General features: G+C 46.4%; 1 protein-coding gene across 1 annotated transcript in view; it reads right to left on the minus strand.

Moving 5' to 3' along the window:
• Positions 1–22,164, minus strand: part of TCP1 (t-complex 1) — a 175,772-nt gene extending 153,608 nt beyond the window's left edge. The window contains exon 1 of the mRNA XM_078648976.1: positions 21,960–22,164. Coding sequence (XP_078505102.1) covers positions 21,960–22,023 — 64 coding nt within the window. The 5' untranslated portion in view covers positions 22,024–22,164. The remainder of the gene's footprint in view (positions 1–21,959) is intronic.
• Positions 22,165–22,413: the final 249 nt, after the last annotated feature.

A 22,413-nucleotide genomic window follows, 5' to 3' on the forward strand; every position in this document is an offset into this window, starting at 1 on the left:
CTCCTAATTGCCAGTTATTTCTGACTTTATGCACTTGTATAATTTTGTAATGTCTCGTTTAGGTTGCCTAAATATTTTTTACTTGAATGTTTAATTTGACCTGCTTGCACTTTGTTCATATTATATACTTGCTGCTCTCACCACTAGGCCTCAACCCCTCTAACCTAATATACACCGCAATTATTTTTTATGTTTTCCTCCTAAACGCCATTTAATTTTTGATTGATACGCTTTGTATATTCCTATACTGTTTCGTTCTGTTTGCTTGAATGCTTTCACTAGCTTCTACTCTCTAACTTCACTGCTCCCACATCTAAGCCTTCTATTTATACTTTCCTCAAAATCGACCCCTTCTGACCTCTCCCACCACACCCATATGCACCCTAACTCAACCAATTTTCTTACTTCATAACACTCATACTTTCCTTTTATGCTAACCCCGCTGTAATTATCTCCTTTTCTTTATTGCATTCCCCATATTACTCCACATCAACTAACCCTTCCGACTCAGACCTAATCCCCTCCCTCACCTATCTCCCTCCCCACCCGCCACACTCCTTGCAATATCCTCTCACTACACCACTTCACCCCTCTTTACTTCGATTACTCCTCCTACTAATTTGACCTATCATGTCCGCCCTCAATCATGCTCCTTCGCTCCTCATTTCCTCTCTCCCCACTAAACACCCCTCCCTAACCAAACACGGCCCCAACTCCTGGACCATTCCTTATCCCCCCCAAGCTTACCAAAAATCCAAAAAAAAGCTCAAACACAAACTACTTATCCAGCACCCTGAAACCCTTATTGTTGACAATTACTACAGCCTCACTTACCCCATTAGTACTAATTATATCTTCTACTCCAAACGCCTCTCCAAGTGAAAAAGCACCTTCCTACACCACCTACCTATATCTAAATCTTGTAAAATTACTTATGGGTTTAAACTTTCCACCACCCCTTCTCCTCTTTTCCCTGGTGAAATTGAAATTTCCATTTTCAAAACAGGTAACATCTTGATACAAGCCTCCGAATATCACCTCACTATCTTTGAACATCATTTCAACACCCTCTCCCACCTGATGTCCATACAAACTCCTCTCCCCACACCTGCACAGCCCCAAGACCCCCCCTAGGCTCTCCAACACCTCACGATGACTCCTAACCTCAATGATATTCCCCTCGCCACGAGCACCATGCTATATCACTCTCCTGCCCTCAACCCCCACTTCACTCCTAAATCAGACACCACACATCACATCACCCAAGCCTCTAATGCTCGTCTCTCCCTAACCCCTTTTCATATCCCAGCCTTCCTCCCACCCCCAACGCCGCCCATAGCTTCAACCTTACCCCACCTCAAGCCTTCCTCCATCACAACACACACGACCTCTCACTCTCCCCACTACCCCACCCCCAACAGAGATCCCCCATCTCAGTCCTTCCTTCATTCCAACATACACCTTCTCACACTCCCCATCGCTACTACACCCCCTCCTTCCACACAAAAAGTCCCACGCCTGACGCCAACCCTATTTCTATCTCTTCCCACTCTCCATCCTCCAATCTCACTCGACAGACCCCTCCTCCTCAAGCCCAGTTTCTCCACTATCCCACACCCGCCCTTCGACCCCGCTGTCCTCCATTACGCTTTCCACAGACATCTCTCACCCCGCCCCTTCCCCTTCCCCTTCTCGCACTCCTACTCCATCCCCACCGTCCACTCACAATCCCCTGACCCCAATCCTACCACCCAAGCTAATTATAACCATACCACTCTGCCTCTACCTCTACCTCATCCCACCTCTCTTTTTTAACTCAGACTCTTTGTAACATTGAATGCACTATCTCTGCCATGACTATTGCATTTATCAGTCTTAGGGAAGATTTCAAAAACCTCAAGTCCCATAAACATAAAACCCCCTCATGGGCCTCTTTAGACTATGGACCTAGCAAATACCTATATCCCAAACAATGGAAATCCACCCCCCTTCTCAACCGCTCACACAGGCCTGTTCGCACCTTAAATGACTACTCCACCACCGACCTTGCTGACATCTGTGACTCTTAACACAACAAGCCCACCCTTAAGGATCCTTCCTTCCTTCCCTCAATCAGACATCCCTGTCATTATAGGGATCCGCAGAATCCACTCTCATCCCGTATCCAACCTAGCTGCCATCTGTATCCCCTACCATAATAAGCCCACTCGCAAGGACCCTACTTTCCCTCAATCTAACATCTCTATTATGGCGATCAGCAGAACCCACTCACCCCCTGAATCTCCTAGACCCCCCCAACTCACCATCATTCCGCCGTGCTCTCCCCCCAACCCTAAACACCTGGCCTGCATGCTCATAAACTGCCGCTCAGCTGTTAGACATGCAACTGAAATATCTGAAACCATCCTTAGTGAAGATACAGACATCGCCTTCCTGACAGAAACTTGGCTTAAGGACCACTCAACCCCCATCCTCGACTTACTAACCCCCCCCCTGGTTACTCCATTATTAGGAAAGATCGACCTAAGAAAATAGGAGGTGGTTTAGCAATCATTTTAAAAAAAGAACTCTAAATCTCCCAAACCAAGATCACGGACTATACAACCTTTTAATATCTTGGAGCTGAACTTAATTTAAAGGGTTCATATACCACCCACCTGGGGAACCTCTGCCCTTTGCTGAAGAAATATCCGACCTAATGCAATCATTACTTTCTAACTCTAAAAATCTATTTCTTGGTGACTTTAACCTTCATTGGAATGAACCTGGTGATCCCACAATCAACCTTCTCTCTAATCTTCTTGAGATTAGTAACCTCAAGCAACTCTGCCACACCCCGACACATAACAAAGGGGCTACTCTTGACGCGATCATCGCAAATGAAGACAGTCTCCCTATCCAATATCATCCCCACTGATTGGTCTGACCACCACCTCAAACTGTTTAAAGTTTCCCCACTTACCCCACCCGCCCCGACAAGCAACAACAAAATCATGATCATAACTAGAAATCTTAAGCAAATCCCTCCAGGTACACTTGAATCTAAACTCCAAGCACAACTCCGTTTCACCCCGCCCTCTCTCAATGCAAATGAACTCCGAGCACTACAACAGATCATCCTCTGAGGTCTTAGACCAACTCGCCCCTCTCAACAAAAACACTGAAAAATATTCCCTCCATATCCTGGTTTACCTCTGACCTTAACAACGAAAGACGCTCACTCAGACTCGCTGAAAGAACGTGGAGACATCACCCCTCCCCTGCCCATCTTATCCTCCTTAGAAATGCTAGAACCACATACAAAAAACACATCTTCTCTGAAAAGACATCCTTCTTCTGAACACAGCTCTCCCGGGCAAAGAACCATCCCAGAGAACTATTCAACATTGTCAGAAACCAAACTTCCACACACCCCTCCAAGCCTCCACCAATAAATGCGTTGAAATTGCAAACTTCAGTGAAAAAAGTGCCAAAATTTATAAATCCTTCCTGATTACAAAGTCCCCCTCAACACCCCACTGTCCTCCTGACGCATCCCTAATTCCACTTTCCCTCCTACCCCCCCACTCTGTTCCTTTCCCTCTCCTCACACCCAACCGGAAGACAGCCCCACTGAACCTCGGCTTAAAAACAATGCCTCTTGGCATAATTTCAAACCTGTCTCAGAACTAGAAGTCTTTATCATATCCAAACTTAAACCATTTTCTCATACAAAAGATCCACTTCCTTCCCCCCTCGTCCACGAAGTTAAGCACATCTTAGCCCCTTACTGGACCAATATCATCAATGCCTCACTTTCCACAGGGTGCGTCCCAGTTTCCCTCCAACTTGGCCAGATCACACCTATCCCTAAAAACCCCAAAGCCGACCCTGATGACCCAAATAACCTCCGCCCCAACTCTAACCTCCCCTTTCTCTCCAAAGCCCTCGAAAAATGTGCCCTTTTCCAATTAGATTCACACATTGAAGAGTGTCATTTAGGTTGAAGGAGTCAATCTGGCTTCCGCAAAGGGTGCAGCACAGAAACAGCATTGCTTAATATAGTTGATGATATCCACCTCGCCCTAGATAAGGGAGAGTCCTGCATACTCATTCTTCTTGATCTTTCCGCTGCTTTTGACACAGTAAACCACTCAAACCTTATTAAAAGGTACTTCAAGACCGGTTTGGCTTCAATAGTGCCGCCTTAATTGGTTTACCTCCTACTTCTAACACAGAACCCAACAAGTTAACATTCAAAACCACCTCTCCTGTCCCACACCTGCCTCCCTTGGTGTCCCCCAAGGATCAATCCTCTCCCGCACTTTTCAACCTCTTCATGGAACCCCTGACCCTCATACTCACACCAGAATAAATTACCACCTATATGCGGATGACACCCAACTGTACTATAAAATTAAATCACACCGATATTCTCCACCTCAAGTCCGCCCTAATCAAAATTCAAGCTTGGTTCTACTCCAATCACCTTAAGCTCAACCCCAGCACGACCAAAATAATCCTCTTCACTCCTAAAAACAACTCTCTCCGCATTCAGTCTTGGATCTCTGACCTCAATGCCCTCAACTGCTCTTTCCCTAGCTCAATCAGTTAAATCTCTTGGCATCACCATCAACAGAGTTAACGCTCAATTCCCATATGAAAAACTCGGCTAAGGGAGCTCTTCTCACACTACGGCATCTTAAAAATACCAAACCATTTATACCTGCTGGAGATTTCAAATTGATTGTCCAATCTTTAGTCCTCTCGAAAATTGACTACGGAAATGCTTTGATCGCCGGAACTCCCAAAATTCACCTTACCGCCCTCAAATCAGTCCTTAACTTAGCGGCTAGGCTCACAACAGACCGCAAACGCTTGGATCACATATCACTGACCCTCAAGACCCTTAAATGGCTCCCTGTTGAAGGACGTTACTCCTATAAAATAGCCGGCATTACACACAAAGCCCTCTACCAAAAACAAAAAAACCTTACCTCTCAAATAAACCCAAGAAAGCAGGTTGCGCCCGACAGCTGAGAAGCACAAACTCTTCTCCTTCAGCCCTTAACTTAGCGGCTAGGCTCACAACAAACTGCAAACGCTTCGATCACATATCACCGACCCTCAAGACCCTTAAATGGCTCCCTGTTGAAGGACGTTCCTCCTATAAAATAGCCTGCATTACACATAAAGCCCTCAACCAAAAAAAAAAAAAATCTTACCTCAAATAAACCCAAGAAAGCAGGTTGCGCCCGACAGCTGAGAAGCACAAACTCTCTTCTCATCCCCCCGCTTCTAAAAAAACAAACCTCAAAATCCTACTTCTTCTATGGAAAAGCCCCCAGAATCTGGAATGCCCTGCCTAAAATTCTACGAGAAAAACCCTCCTATCTCAATTACAAAAAAAAAAAAAAAAAGACATTAAACATGCTCAACAAATACTGGGGCTCTTAATCCCCCTTATACTGCACATTCTACACCCTCCCTCTCCCCTATCTTCCTTTCCCCCACTCACTACATCCCCCATTCTCCTCCCATTTTCTATCTTCTACCTTAAACCTCACCCCAAACTATTTATGCCCGGCTAATTTAATCTTAGAGTAAACCCCTCCAAACCTAATCCACTCTCCACACCTCAACCTCTTTTCAACCTTCAACCCCATCATAACCCTTTACCCTGATCTTTACAACTCCATTCAACTCGCATCTCACCCTATCCATGAACCATACATTAGCCTGTTTAAACTAACCTTGTTGAATGCTCACAGTATAATGTTTGTTACGACATCCTCTTAATGTTATATCTTTCTGATGATCATCCCTTAACTGATCTCTCCAATAACTTATGTTCATTTTGTTATCTCTGTATATTTTAGTTGATTGCTTGTTTTGATACACTTGTTCTGTTATTCTTGTGACTATCAGACCTACAATGTTAAGTGCTCTGATACCCTTTGGGTGAAGCCAGCGCTATACAAAACTTCAATAAATAAATAAAATAAAAAAGCCATGCCTCAGATCTGGCCGAAAAGGCGGCTTTATCCTCCACCAGACAGTTTTAGGGATTTCCAGATCACCGTTTTAAAGCATAGGTGATGGATCTGCATGTTCCAGAGGATAGAGAGCCCAGTGCTTGCCAGAGCCTCCTGAGGGTAGCTTCTTGCAGGGGAATTCTCCCTCTGTTGGAGGTGTTGCCATAAGAGCTGGTTTAGGGTGTTTGGGGCCAATAATCTGATTTCAGCAGATTATGTATGTGCCATACCTGGTCCATAATTGCTTTAATAAGCCAAACTCGAGCCTTAGCTGGCCGGGGAGGTGTAGTTTGGGAGGCTGAACATGGTTCTGTAAGCTTTGACTAGAGAATTGTCCAGTAACTTGGCTCCTCTGCCTCGTATTATTTCACTGCAATAGGTTATAGTGGGTAGAATTTTTGCCTGTGCTACTTTCAGGAAGGGGCTTAGAGTTGGACCAGTTACTTTTTATGTTAGATTTTTTAATGTCAGTGCTAACACCTGCCCTTTTCTCTTAATCTCTTCTTGATGTCCTGCGAAGGATCCTTCTTTATCTATGTAAACGCCTAGGTACTTGCAAATCACCGCTGGTTCTATTTGTGTGCCTCCCAGGTGCCAAGTCCTTGCTGGTTTCCTGGTTATTAATGGTCATTGTCCTGGTTTAAGATTGTCAATTTGTTTCCTCTGGCGTAGTCCTGCATTTCATTAAGGGGTTGCATGTTGATTGCAGTGTAGCTAAGCAGAACTACGCGTCGGCGTACAAGAGATTGGACAAAGTTATTTATTGCCCCCCAGTCTGGGCACCTGAGAATGGTGAATGTTTGTGGGAGATCTGCCGTAAATAGATCGAATAAGGTAGGACCCAGCACACAATTCTGTTTCAGGCCTTTGGTAGTGGTTACTCTTCTCGAAAGGTGGGTCCCTGTTCCTAGTTTCACCTGTACCCAGGTGTCTGTATGAAGGACTTAACATTTTCAAGAGGGCATGTGGAATGTTCGAGTGGGTCAGCTACCCCCACAGTCTTGCCCTATCAACATTATCGAAAGCGGCGTGGAAGACAATAAAACCAAAGGTGCAGCTGCATTGTCTTGGATATTGCGGCATCAATAAGCAGAGAGATTGATAGGATGTTGGTTGTTGTACCAGTTTTTTTTGCAGAAGCCTCTCTGGTTAAGTGGTATTATGTTGGGATCAGCCCAGGTTATGAGTTTCTCCAACACGGTTTCCCCAAAGTATTTGGCCTCGTTCTCAATCAGTGACACCAGTCGGTAATTACCAGGCAAGGCCTTGTCACCGCTTTTGTGTATCGGGAAAATCGTGGAGCCTTTCCAAGAGTCTGGTATTTTTCCCCAGTGATCTCACTTCCGAGAATAGTGGTTGAAGAATGCTTGCCCACTCTGCCGCCCTCCGCTTGAACAGAAGAACAGCAGAATTCAGTTCGGGGCCGGGGTCCCTTCCTTTCTACCCTTTGCGATCTGTCACCTAATTAGGAGCAGCTCTGCAACATTGGTCTCCTCCTCCGGCAGTTGATTTATGTCGGAAGATGTTTGTAGGACTACCTCCTTAGTTGGAATGCCTTCCTAAGGGAGGTGGGTTACTTTAAAATACATGGGAGGGACAGGGAAAAACGCAGGCACTCCATGGAGTTGTATGACAAAACAGCATTGGCAAATGGTCTGGATTACAAATGCCTTTTCGTCTCTGATGCACTTAGGCACTCAGTAAGTCATCATACATGTACTCTTAAAGACTCTTCCACCCACTAGCTTATTCTTGCTTTAACCCACTTAACCATCAGCAATAATACAGACACACAAACTCAATAAGTATATGCAAGATAAATTTAAGAAACAAAATTTAAGCAAGAATCCTGAAATAAGTAAATAAAATGGAAGACTAAGTAACCGACTCACTAGTCCATGTGCTCAGGCAAAATACGGTCATTCACAGGGCAACGGAACCAATAGCTGAAATGAGCTACCCTTTTGCCACATGCAGAATGCAGTCATAAGGGACAGAAGAATGTTAATGACAGGTGGGCGGAGCTAAAAACCATCTATGTATGCTTGCAAAAGTTTTTCATTTTTACTTATTACAGGGGAATGGAAGACGACTAAACAGGCCAGGCCTTCCTAAGCGGGTCAAGTAAGTATTATCACAACACAAATTTCCTACGGCCAGAGTTGGCCTGGTTAAGAAATCAATAGCGATATCCTCGACTACTAATTGATCTGAGACTTCCATGTAAGAAAATACTTTGCTAAAGGATTCAAACAGTGAAATAAGAATCAACCCATAAAGGCCTATTGGTTTTAACATAGGATTCTCACAATAAATACAAGGCCTACTGCATTGGTTGCCATAGGTACGATCTGTTTATTATAAAAAATGGCATCTGACTTAACTTCAACAATCATGCATAGAGCCAATGATAAAGGCTAGTAAGCATAAACTCCTCAAGTCTGCTGCATTCACTATATCATGCACAACTTCTCTCAAAAAGCAGCCATCAGGCAAAGTCAGCAAAATAACAAATAAATATAAAACAGTTAGCAAAATAATATAAAAACACTTATGAAGGTCCAACATTATTTACCACTGTGCAGATGCTCTACCAAAAGGTTTAACCCAACACGGCATCAAGCATCAAATCCCTCTAGTACTATATGATTCAGAGATGCCACAAAATACCAGGGTACGGTCTTTAACAGAATATCTACCTTTACAAGCCTATTGTCTTTAATAAATGCATTTAACAATGAGTCAGCTCTACTACCTTAGTTTAATTTTTCATAAGGAAAAGATAAGACATATGGCATCCGACAAGAACCCTATTTTTTGTAAAAAGTTTTTTTTAATCCAACCCATTTCCTTCATCACTAGCTTGTCACCATAACCAGTGTAGTAGGCATCCAATATTGGACATAAGCTGGCAACCAAGGTGTACCGGGCAAAATGACAAATGTACAAAATTACAGTTGGCTAAACAAATCAACAACTCTAAAAACAACCTTTAAATGATTATTAGATTGCCAATTCTCAAATCTAACTGATTTTCGGGACCGATAACCAACAAACTCTTTTATTGCTATGGTAATCTCGGAGATTCCATGTTAAAAACTGTAGACAGATCAAATTGTTAACACCGTGAAATATCAATCCACCTCTAAAAGGGTCTAGTGGACTGTATTAGGCACTTCATCAACTGGCCAGGCCTAGTCGGTCGTAACTTTTTTCTAATAAGCAGAAGATAGTTAGGGTATCAGAGGTGACTATTCCCAATGAACCCATAAGGCCTATCACCCCTACCATTGGCTTGTCACCATTACCATCCCAGGCCTATGGAATTCTGCATAATAGGAATACAGTCTGAAAATTGTACCACCACAAGGAAATACAATACTCAATTTCACCAAACAGGAGTGATTTAATAATACATATTTACATGCTTTATCTGGCCCCCCAAAAAAAAAAAAATTAAAATGTTACTAGACCTGCACGTCTAGTGACCTAAATAATTACTCGACCCAATTGTAATGCTCTTGACCCATAAACTGGTTTCAAATTATGGGATCCTGGACAAATATTTTAATTCACTGAGCCACATTTTTCTTATCACATATGAGTGTACTTTAAAACTCACAAGTTCAGCATGTCTACTTGGACAAAAAAAACACTTTTGTTTGATTTAATAGGCTAAACATTTGCTCCATCTTTGATTCAAATCTAGCCACATAATGGTTACACATGATCGCTGACTTGCCTATTAGTTAATTAACACCATTGTCTCAGGACTGGGCTAGGAGTGTTTCATGTTTAAAAACGACAACTTAATAAGCATATGCATGAAGTGGGTAGCACAATTATTTGCAAACAGCAGATTTTCCATTGAAATGGAGACTACATTTCCCACTGAGTGGTTTTACTGATAAAAATTATGTAGTGTACAAACAATGTTTAAAAATAGAGTTTATGAAAATATTTGTCATTTACACATCACCAAGAAAAGTGTTCCGATTTGTTTTGCTCCTATTTAAATCTTTGTTTGCATCACATTGAATTACAACAACAAAAAAAGCATTTGCAATGCAATAGGTCTCGCAGCATTAAAGTTTGAGTTACTGGCAGTGTAAATGACAATGCTTTGCAGTAATTTTTTTTCTTTAATTTGCAATTGGTATATAAACATTGTTGGTGAATGGTTAGCTGTTGCTTATTCTAATCAAAGTTGGCAGTAATATATAGAGTGCTAGTCTTGCTTGTTATAAGCATGCTGATTTAAAGCACTCCGATACCTGCGGGTAAAGTTGGCGCCATATAAAAGTGAAAACTAATAAATAAAATTTAAAAAAGCCTACCTGTACCACGTCCACCAGACCATAAATAACGTGCAAAAAGAAAAGACCATTCATCATCTCCTTCTAGGTATGGGGCTGCCAGGCCATAGACAATAAAATCCATTAACACCCAGGAACAAACGCAATTAACTAATTGTTTTATTCGTGGTGTCCCAGAGTGATGCGGTGGTGCCCCTAAGTGATGTGGAGGAGTCACTGAGTTATGTGTGGTGGTGCCCCCGAGTGATGTGGTGGTGTCCCCGAGTGATGTGCAGCCACTTTTAAAAATTAATTGGAAAAAAATACTAACTCAGGCACCGTTCTCAGTTTCTTCAGTGGTGAAGCATTTATCTTTGTTTATCCTGGTCTGCTATGTTTTGTCGATGTGATATATATAGACACACACACACACACACACACACACACACACACACACACCAGATTCATCACCATGGCTTCTGTAACAGTCTAACTTGTCTATTTGAACAAGCCAGACAGCGAAACAAGCCTTCTTGCCAGGGGGCTGCTTGCCTGATGGAAAAGTAAATGTGTGCAACTGGATAATCTGCAAATGTAGGGTGCTTGGAAGTCGGTATATGCCTTGATTGATGGAATGAGTTGAAGCTTCCTGATGACACATTTATTCTTTTTGAGAGGTATTGTAAGGGAGCTACCAGCTAACCCGTGAAGTGTGTGCTTTTAAACGACAGCTAAAAAAAACAAGCATTGGAAATGCAATAGGTCTCGCAATAGAATAGTTAGACATTTTTCTTTTTGCAAATGGAAGAGTGGCGTGGCGTGTGCGAGTGGCGTGGCGTGTGCGAGTGGCGTGGCGTGTGCGAGTGGCGTGGCGTGTGCGAGTGGCGTGGCGTGTGCGAGTGGCGTGGCGTGTGCGAGTGCGAGTGGCGTTGCGAGTGGCGTTGCGAGTGGCGTTGCGTGTGCGAGTGGCGTTGCGTGTGCGAGTGGCGTTGCGTGTGCGAGTGGCGTTGCGTGTGCGAGTGGCGTTGCGAGTGGCGTTGCGTGTGCGAGTGGCGTTGCGTGTGCGAGTGGCGTTGCGTGTGCGAGTGGCGTTGCGTGCGCGAGTGGCGTTGCGTGCGCGAGTGGCGTTGCGTGTGTGAGTGGCGTTGCGTGTGTGAGTGGCGTTGCGTGTGTGAGTGGCGTCGGAATGCAATAAGTATCGCATTAGAAAAGTTGTATTTATTGGTCTTGTAAATGACATAATTTATTTATTTTTGCGATGTTAAAATTGCTATATTGATAGCTTTGTCATTTACAATGCCAATAGTTATAACGTTTGCAAATGTGACACCTATAGCATTTGGAATGCAACATGTTTAGTATTTACGTGACTTATATGGCAGCTCTGGTCGTTATGCTACATCTCTAGATAGTTTTATCTTCCGCAAATGTGACACCTATTGTAACACAATATGTGTTGTGAGGGTGAGGTGTTGAGGGGGAGGTGTTGAGGGGGAGGTGTTGAGGGGGAGGTGTTGAGGGGGAGGTGTTGAGGGGGAGGTGTTGAGGGGGAGGTGTTGAGGGGGAGGTGTTGAGGGGGAGGTGTTGAGGGGGAGGTGTTGAGGGGGAGGTGTTGAGGGGGAGGTGTTGAGGGGGAGGTGTTGAGGGGGAGGTGTTGAGGGGGAGGTGTTGAGGGGGAGGTGTTGAGGGTGAGGGTGAGTGAGGGTGAGTGAGGGTGAGTGAGGGTGAGTGAGGGTGAGTGAGGGTGAGGGTGAGTGAGGGTGAGGGTGAGGTGTTGAGGGTGAGTGAGGGTGAGGAGTTGAGGGTGAGTGAGGGTGAGTGAGGGTGAGGAGTTGAGGGTGAGTGAGGGTGAGGAGTTGAGGGTGAGTGAGGGTGAGGATGAGTGAGGGTGAGGGGTTGAGGGTGAGGCTGAGGGGTTGAGGGTAAGTGAGGCTGTAGAGTGAGGGCGGTAGAGTGGTAGAGTGAGGGCAGTTGAGTGAGGGCATGAGGGCGGTAGAGTGGTAGAGTGAGGGCAGTAGAGTGGTAGAGTGAGGGCAGTAGATGAGGGCGTGAGGGCAGTAGAGTGGTAGGGTGAGGGCGTTAGAGTGAGGGCATGAGGGCGGTAAAGTGAGGGCAGTAGAGTGTTAGAGTGAGGGCCATAGAGTGGTAGAGTGAGGGCGGTAGAGTGGTAGAGTGAGGGCGGTGGAGTGAGGGCTGTAGAGTGGTAGAGTGAGGGTGGTAGAGTGAGGGCGGTAGAGTGGTAGAGTGAGTGCAGTAGAGTGAGGGTGGTAAAGTGGTAGAGTGAGGGCGGTAGAGTGAGGGCGGTAGAGTGGTAGAGTGAGGGCGGTAGAGTGAGGGCGGTAGAGTGAGGGCGGTAGAGTGAGGGGGGTTGAGTGGTAGAGTGAGGACGGTAGAGTGAGGGCAGTAGAGTGGTAGAGTGAGGGCGGTAGAGTGAGGGCATAAGTGTTTGGCAGGAGCTGAAGAGGTGAGTGGCTGGTGCCTCTGTAAGGCAGGCCGACATAGGACCACCCCTCGCCCAGCCCTCCAGACAACACTGTCTACAGGCTTACCTGTCTACACTGCTGCTTTGGAATCGGTGTCTAGTCAGATATCTGGGCTTGGGGAGGGTGGGGGGAGGGTTGCGGCTGAGCATTGAGACACTTGGGTAGATGCATGTACATCCTTTGAACAATCCAGGTATCCGTCCGTGCACCAACAACCATGTATTCATTAAACGATCCTGTTAATCACTGATTTAATCATTTGTGCATTCATTTAACCACCCCTGAACCTGCATTATCCACCTACACATCCATTACCCATCCATGCAGCAATTGAAGGTTGAGAACATACGTGCAGCCTGTGTATAATTTCTGTTGTTTTGCTGTTTTCCGCTATGAAATATACATTAACGGAGCTGTGTGAGGTCTCAGTTGTATCCGTCTGCCAACACTGCAGTCTAAGGCTGTGGGGCCTTGGCGGCGGCCTGTGGTTCCCTGTGATGGCAGTGCTGCATGCTACCGATCAGAACTGAGGTGATTGGTCGGGCTAGGATGGACTTTCATCGGGGCTGGTGAGATTTCTCGTAGAATGGCAAGGCAGGCAGACACTGAGGTGGGGTGGGGTGGGGGCAGGGCTGTTGAGAAGTTAGAATATTTGTAGTTCCCTTCTCCCGGGGTGGGGAGGGGGAAGGGGGTTAGTTAGAAAGGATTAAACAAATAGTGCCTTCAGCGTACTGTCTGCGGGGCACAGTTATGTGTGCATGCCAGGTGTAAGGGGCAAGACGTTTCAAAACACAGCACATTCCAGGAAAGTTCTTTTGGTTTACTTGAATTTAAGATTAAAATTTCACTTTTAGTACATGTCTCATATTGCTAGCTCGGAGCTGAGCAGGATGCGGGCTTCTCCCAAGGGTGATGGGAGATTTAAATGTGTGCAGGAGGGGTGTGTGTGTGGGGGGTTGGGGAGGGGGAAAGACAGTGAACACAGTGAGATGGGCTGGGTGAGGGGTAGAGAGAAGAGAGACATAGTGGTAAAGTGAAGGTGAATATGGACGGTAAAATTGACATTAGGTCGGGGTTATGGGGACGGATAGGCAAGCATGTGAAGGGAGGGTTGGTTAAGAAGGATTGCGCGAGAGAGGAGTGGGGCGGGTGATGCGGGTATGACGTGGGCAGCTTCTTTTCTATACTTACCACTGCGGGCTAGAACGTGACTTACAGAAAATACCAACAAGCAATTACGCCATTGTATTGAAGGCAGTGCTTTAAATGGGAAACAAGACGGAGGGCATTGCTGTGGGGAGGGGGTGGAGGAGAAATGCACACGGCGGGCAAGGGAGGGGGCGGAGCGGGGAGAGCGGCATGTGGGTGTTAAGAAGCCGGGCCTTTGAAGTGAAGCTAAGCTTCACTTCAAAAGGTGTCGGAGGAATGCGGCGAGCGGGGAGAGCGGCATGTGGGTGTTAAGAAGCCGGGCCTTTGAAGTGAAGCTCAAAAGGTGTCGGAGGAATGCGGCAGAGGGAACAGACGGCGATTGCGGCTGTGCACGCGCTTTTAAGCTCAATGCACATGCGCATTGAGCTTAAAAGTCACGGGCACTGCAAGGAATCGCCACGATTCCTTGCTTCTTAGTTAAAGGTTGTTTAAGCCGCAATAGGCTCGCAAGCTCGATGCGCATGCGCATCGACAGGCGAGACCTAAAAATGCACTATGCACACACAGTCTGGGTGTTACTAAAATCTGTATTTTGGAAACACTTCGTTATCCTAAACCATTTTGCGCATTTGGTAGCAAAAAGAGTATGTATTTGAATTTAACAGTGAAAAATATAAAATTGGTGTCCGTCAATTATCATACAAATAAGCAGGACGTCAAGGAACAAATTATCCATATCCATTATTCTTTGGTGACCAAGTTCCTGGACAAGGATAACAGGCAACACAATCACCTTACTTTAAAACATTCCGCTGCCTTCTAGTAAAAGACCTCTAATTTGCTAAGAGGCTGGGAGGAGCAGAAGTCCATGCATCAACTGTCCACTTTAGCACAATGGTCGAAATAACGGTGGGACTTTTACTATTTTCGATGCAGATGTGACTCGGGTAAATTTTGCCTCACAACACAAATTTGAGGTTGCAAGAAATCATTAGGTCTTAGCGTTCTATGTCAAAGAGACTGTCTTAGACAACTAACTGTGTTCTCAGTCGAAATTTAAAAAAAATTAAATCTTTATTGATATAGACCTCATCGGAGATCAATCTCTCTCTCTCTCTCTCTCTCTCTCTCCCTGGACCTCCCTCTCTGTCCCTGGACCTCCCTCTCTGTCCCTGGACCTCCCTCCCTCCCTGGACCTCCCTCTCTCTGTCTGTCCCTCCCTCTCTCTCTGTCCCTGGACCTCCCCCTCTCTCTCTGTCTCTCGCTCTGTCCCTGGACCTCCCTCTCTCTCTCTGTCCCTGGACCTCCCTCTCTCTGTCCCTGGACCTCCCTCTCTCTCTATGTCCCTGGACCTCCCTCTCTCTCTCTCTGTCTGTCTGTCTGTCCCTGGACCTCCCTCTCTCTGCCTGTCTGTCCCTGGACCTCCCTCTCCCTGTCTGTCTGTCCCTGGACCTCCCTCTTTCTCTCTGTCCCTGGACCTCCCCATCTCTGTCTGTCTGCCTCTGCACCTCCCTCTCTCTCTCTGTCCCTGGACCTCCCCCTCTCTCTCTGTCCCTGGACCTCCCCATCTCTGTCTGTCTGCCTCTGCACCTCCCTCCCGCTCTCTCTCTGTCCCTGGACCTCTCTCTCTCTGTCCCTGGACCTCTCTCTCTCTCTCTCTCTCTCTCTCTGTCTGTCTGTCTCTGTCCCTGGACCTCCCTCTCTCTCTCTCTCTCTCTCTCTCTGTCTGTCCCTGGACCACCCTCTCTCTCTGTCTCTGTCCCTGGACCTCTCTCTCTCTCTCTGTCTCTGTCCCTGGACCTCCCTCCCTCTCTCTCTCTCTCTCTCTCTCCCTGGACCTCCCTCTCTCTCTCTCTGTCCCTGGACCTCCCTCTCTCCCTGGACCTCCCTCTCTCCCTCTGTCCCTGGACCTCCCTCTCTCCCTCTGTCCCTGGACCTCCCTCTCTCCCTCTGTCCCTGGACCTCCCTCTGTCCCTGGACCTCCCTCTCTCTCTCTGTCCCTGGACCTCTCTCTCTCTCTCTCTGTCCCTGGACCTCCCTCTCTCTCTCTGTCCCTGGACCTCCCTCTCTCTCTCTGTCCCTGGACCTCCCTCTCTCTCTCTGTCTGTCCCTGGACCTCCCTCTCTCCCTCTCTCTCTGTCCCTGGACCTCTCTCTCTCTCTCTGTCCCTGGACCTCCCTCTCTCTCTCTGTCTGTCCCTGGACCTCCCTCTCCCTCTCTCTCTCTGTCTCTGTCCCTGGACCTCCCTCTCTCTCTCTGTCCCTGGACCTCCCTCTCTCTCTCTGTCCCTGGACCTCCCTCTCTCTGTCCCTGGACCTCCCTCTCTCTCTCTCTGTCCCTGGACCTCCCTCTCTCTCTCTCTGTCCCTGGACCTCCCTCTCTCTCTCTGTCTGTCCCTGGACCTCCCTCTCCCTCTCTCTCTCTGTCTCTGTCTCTGTCCCTGGACCTCCCTCTCTCTCTCTGTCCCTGGACCTCCCTCTCTCTCTCTGTCCCTGGACCTCCCTCTCTCTCTCTGTCCCTGGACCTCCCTCTCTCTCTCTCTGTCCCTGGACCTCCCTCTCTCTCTGTCCCTGGACCTCCCTCTCTCTCTCTGTCTGTCCCTGGACCTCCCTCTCTCTCTCTGTCCCTGGACCTCCCTCTCTCTCTCTGTCCCTGGACCTCCCTCTCTCTCTCTGTCCCTGGACCTCCCTCTCTCTCTCTCTGTCCCTGGACCTCCCTCTCTCTCTGTCCCTGGACCTCCCTCTCTCTCTGTCCCTGGACCTCCCCCTCTCTCTGTCCCTGGACCTCCCCCTCTCTCTGTCCCTGGACCTCCCCCTCTCTCTGTCCCTGGACCTCCCCCTCTCTCTGTCCCTGGACCTCCCCCTCTCTCTGTCCCTGGACCTCCCCCTCTCTCTGTCCCTGGACCTCCCCCTCTCTCTGTCCCTGGACCTCCCTCTGTCATCTCACCATGCATGTGTGCCAGCCCCCGGGTGAGAGCTTTCTGACACACACACACACACACACAGCCGCACCCAAGCACTTCACAGGTCGTTAAAGGCCATTTGCATGCTGAGGCTTTGTTGTATTCCACCTCTTCTTAGGCCCCTGCAGCTCCACTCTGGCTATGTGAGAATCACCCGATCCTGGCCCCCAAAGAGCAGCAGAGACTCTCAGAGTCGCTCTGCAGCAGACAATCTTTCGAAGAAGAAAAAAAAAAACATTGGTAGGATGTCTGCAAGGTCCGCGGGCCGCCAGGGAAGGCTTGCCGGTCCGCCACTGGCCCGCGGGCCGTACTATGAGTACCCATGAGCTAGAGTATAGAATGCAACATCTAACCTTGTGGTCCAATGTGAAATTCAAATATTTTGGGAACTCTTTATACCCCACACTACCCAACGCCAGCTTGTAGAGCGATAACTGGTGACAGTAAAGTTTATCCATTTTGAAGCTCAACTTCGTAGTTTTTTCAAAAAGAACTTCAAAAGTTCTTGGGACCAGCTCTGTAAAACGCTCTCTGAGAATTGAAAGTGTTCAAGAGAACTCTAAATTTAGCTCAAAAGTATATACTCCTGCTCCATTTTTGTGCATGCTATGATGAAATTTTTCCTTACTTAGGAAGGCTTCTTTACAATAGATACTCCACTTTTCTATAAGAAAAAGTCCAAATATATGGGATGTCACAGAAGAGCCAAACTACAGCTATTCTGGCATTTCTCAAAGCAGTGATTCTTTCCATCTTCAGTCATTGCTGGTCTAGGTTACACATCGTTGACACTATTAACACCTTGAATGCTACAGCAATTCACTCTTGGTGCTGAACTCCCTTAAATCCCATTGTTCATGACAAGCTCAGCTCGTCATGAGCACACGAGCAGTGTACTGCATGACGAGCTGAGCTCGTCATGAGCATGGAAGGGGTTAATATTAACAAGAGCTGCCTTTTGGACATACTACAGCTCTGGGTTATTGATAAATAATATCTTGTTTCACGTTTAGTGGTAGCCCATTGGGTTTCAGCTTTCTCCATTTTTAAGTGACTATATACCAAGGTTTTTTTGAGTGTATCTTCATGAGAGCACATGTAATGGTTATCTACTTGTTGGGTTTCACTTTGACATGATAACCCACATATTGGTAAACTACTATTTTCCATTACCACAGAGCGGGGCCTCTATTTCCTGAGAGGTGGCCAGGAGAGGTGAGGTTTACTCCCAAGAATATTTGGGTGAGTAAAATAATATTTATAAAATTCTTTTTCTATTACTATCTTTGTTGAAGGTTGACTTGGAAGCAAATTAATATGTTTTAGACAGTAAGCACGTTTTGTATGTGTCAGACATAGTTGTTATATGGAAATATCTGTGTGTTTTGAATTTTCTCAGGAAAGAATCCTTTAGAAATTCTGGATATACCGACGCAGAAAGTATCTCGCGGATGGCATAGTATCCGGTATTTTTTGGTAACAAAATGTATTTCTGATTTGTGTACGTTATTGCAGTAGTGTATTTCCAAGGTCCTGATGAAAGCCTGGCAGGGGAGACGCCTCTGCATGGCAGAAACATGTTGACCACCATACCATCTAGTTTGGGCAGTCATTATTTCAGACTGTCATACACTTCTTTTTAATCTTGACACCATGATTTATTCCCATTAAAGTTTTTCCTTACATCATGGTAGCCAACTTTAAGTAGCACATTTGATTTTATTTTACACTTTTCTTCTTCACTGCAATTTAGTTTTCCCATACCATCATACCCACACACAACATTCTGGGTCGGATCAATCACTGGAGGTCTTGGAGAATTGGAGAAATACACACAATATCATCAGGTGTGTCTCCTTATCTAGACCGTGAATAATCCCAGATGATGAGGCTCCGCCATATGGGTGGGCTGATGGGATTAATTTCCTTTCATTTACACATATAGGGTTTCTGACACAAAGGCTCTTGCTTCTGTCTTTTTGCTCAGTCTTCGTTCTTTAATATAGACCACCACTAGTCTTTTGTTGTTTTGCTATACTCCTGAATCCGCCTTAAAAGTTTCCTGACGTAAAATTGCTCTTAATGTACCGTTGGGGGCATGTAATGTAATATGCCCATCTAAAAAGATTTGCCATAGCTCTCGCGTATGCACTCCCTACCCCTAATTCCAGTTGAAGTGCCTGAACGGGAGTGGCTTGGAGACATAAGCATGCACAAGAGTTTCCATTTGAGATTTTTTTTTTTTTTTTTTTAAACAGTATTTAGAATATACTCTAAGCCATGGGTACTCACAAACTTTCTCTCAGGGGCCAAATTTACAGTGTGGTTTGTGTCCGAGGGCCGCACCGGTGGGGGTGGGGTCAGTGGGGGAGGGGGCGGGGCTAAAGCAAAAAAAACTGTGACCATGAGGTTGAACACAGGTCCCTGCAGCGAACGCCTTTGTCCACTGAGCTACCAGACTCACTCACTCCCCTTCCCTCACTCACTCTCACTCCCCTCACTCACTCTCACTCCCCTTCCCTCACTCACTCTCACTCCCCTTCCCTCACTCACTCCCCTTCCCTCACTCACTCTCACCCCCCTTCCCTCACTCACTCTCACCCCCCTTCCCTCACTCACTCTCACCCCCCTTCCCTCACTCACTCTCACCCCCCTTCCCTCTCTCACCCCCCTCCCCTCACTCACCCCCCTCCCCTCACTCACCCCCCTCCCCTCACTCACCCCCCTCCCCTCACTCACCCCCCTCCCCTTCCCTCCCTCCCTCTCCCTTCCCTCCCTCTCCCTCCCTTCCCTCTCCTCCCTCTGTCTGTCTCCATGTCTCAGTCTCCTTTTCCCTCCTTCTCCCTCTGTCATCTCACCCTGCCTGTTTGTCACGGGGCTGAGACAGCGTCACTAGCCAGCTTCCCCAGTGCGCACAGACAAACAGCCCCACCCGAGCACTTCACACGTCTTTAAAAAGACCATTTGCATGTGAATGGGGCTTTGTTCACCTTTTAGCGCCCCTGCAGCCCCACTCTGGCCTCCTGGAATGAATCACCCCGCAGCACAAAGCAGCAGAGTCTCTCAGAGTGTCTCTGAAAATGGCAGTGTTTGCAGACACTCTCGGAATTATTATTTTTTAAACACGGGTACGATGTCTCATGGTCCGCGGGCCGCCACGGAAGGCTTGCCGGGCCGCCGCCGGCGGGCCGTACTATGAGTACCCGTGCTCTAAGCCATATGTTAGAATCCGGGTAATCTTTATTCGATAAACTTCAAGGAGATCTGAAAAATGAAGCCTCCCAGTAGAGATAAAACTTTTTTATAGCACTTATATGAGCTACTGTTTTTTGTTCAATCGGCTATACGTGCCAGACAGTACCAGTGGACTGAGAGAAAACTCTCCCTAAATAGAAGTAGATGCTATTTCTACTGTTCTTCCTCCTAGTTTCCAGGTAAAAGGTATGTCTTTTTTTCCTTTCCCTGAATGGTACTATTTTTGGTTTTGAAATATTTATTCTTTAAAAGTGTCTTTCAGTATAATTAAAAAGAGCCTCAATGTTACGCTGCAGTCTAATTGGGGTTAGATCGAATAATACCACATTATCGGCATACATTAAATGGTGAATTTTTTGTGATGATAATTGAGGTGGGAAATAATTTATCTCCTGGAAACCGTCCGGTAAATCACGAAGGAATCGTGAGAAAAGGAGGGGGGCAAGTAAACATCCTTGAGACCGTTTTGCGTCGATATCTCTTGGGTTAAGCCCTTATCTCCTCCCGTTTGTACCTTACATCATGTGGTTGTATGAAGTGCTATTATTCTTAGCAAACTTATCGGAACGCCTAACTTCAATAATTTCCTCCACAGGGAAGGCCTATACACTTCATCAAAAGCTGGAGAAAAGTCTACAAATAAGCTGTAGACTACCTGAGTTCTACTAATTACATATTTATCAATAATACTTTGAAGGATGGCAAGATTGTCAATTACAGAATGTTTTTGACGAAAACCTGCTTGTTCCAGAAGTATTACCCCCCTCTAGCTGTGGCACAATTTGTTCAGATGTTCCAAAAGGCTGGCAGCAAATGTGCTCTTGGCCGAAATGAAATCTGAAGTTTATAAAAACGAAAGGATATTTATTATAAAAGATGACCAAACAACGATAAATTAAGACGTTCTAGGGAAAAGTGAAGAGCAAAAGAAGGACTACTCATGGACACGTAGAGGTTTCAAATGTATGAAAATTACACCGTCCTTTCTTTATAAAGGAAAGTGCTGTTTTTATAAATGAAAAATGCAAATGCACACCACCATGAAAAAGATTATGGGATCATCTATAATAATGATGGGATGGGCAAGCTTTGCATCTAACAAAACATTTAATTCTATGGCGACAGAAGCAACTGATCAACCGCCATAACCATCCAAACAGCATAGTGCAGCATCGTAGGCTTTCAAGACGCTGCTCCGCATTGTATTGTGGGTCAGTTGCTAGGTCTCTTGCAAACGCCGTTGCCATAAAAGGAAAGCGTTAGAAAGACCGGGGCGCTGTAGGCCGATGAATACGCAGTTTGCATCACATTCCTTAGAAAACGAACAGTGTTGCGTTTCGGAGTTATTCAAAGAGCTCTCGTTTAGAGGTCCCGTAAACAATTACAACTAATTTTAGTTAAGACTTGACAATTTGATTTTGTAACCAGTCAAATGTTTTGTTTCAACCTTGCAATTTAATTGAAAATTAACGTACGACATACTGTCCAACGCAGTGCAGTAAAGTCATATAATGCTGCGCTTTAATTTAATCGAAAGAAAGTTCTATGGCAGCCGCTATTCGAGGATGCGGGCCTCCTGTATCAAAAAAAAAATCCAAATAGCCATAATCCCTCAAAAGTGTTAACTGTGCAGAAGATATAGGTGGCGACTAGATCTTACCGACAAAAAGCGTTACAAAACGGCAGTTGTAGCGTCGTGGGCACAGCCCCAGGCCGCACCACGCTCGTTGGAAGAGATAATTAGCCGCTAGGATTAACCGTCACCTGCCCACCCGTGTGCAAACAAACATAAAGTAGTTACCATTCTGGCTGCGGACCGCCTCCCCGGAGGTGCGCTCACCCAGCACGGCCAGAGGTCCCTCCATAGCAGCCACGTCCAGACAACGAAAAGAAAGGAAGGGAAGGACCCGGTAGGTTGAGCAGAGCACGCGCCGAGGGAAGGTGGCGACGTTTCAGGAGGAAGTGACGCAAACACCATAAGTCCAGCCCTACGGCCTATCGACGTAATAGAAACTAGGTTCTCTCGAAGGGTTAATCCTGCGCAATGACGAAAAAGTCACGTGACTAGGACGTTACCCGCCCTGCGTCTGTGCCTCGCCTCGTACTTTCTGAACAAAATGTCACAAGGCCGGTGTACCGTAGTTATGATCTTCCCATCTGGATGATCTTCCCCGTACAATCTGCGCATGCGTATTTCACCACGCACGCGCATATGCTGCAAGACTACTTTTGCTTGTCTGTATGATCTCCCCCTC

This window comes from Lissotriton helveticus, chromosome 6 (genome assembly GCF_964261635.1).
Source record: "Lissotriton helveticus chromosome 6, aLisHel1.1, whole genome shotgun sequence".
Taxonomy (NCBI): domain Eukaryota; kingdom Metazoa; phylum Chordata; class Amphibia; order Caudata; family Salamandridae; genus Lissotriton; species Lissotriton helveticus.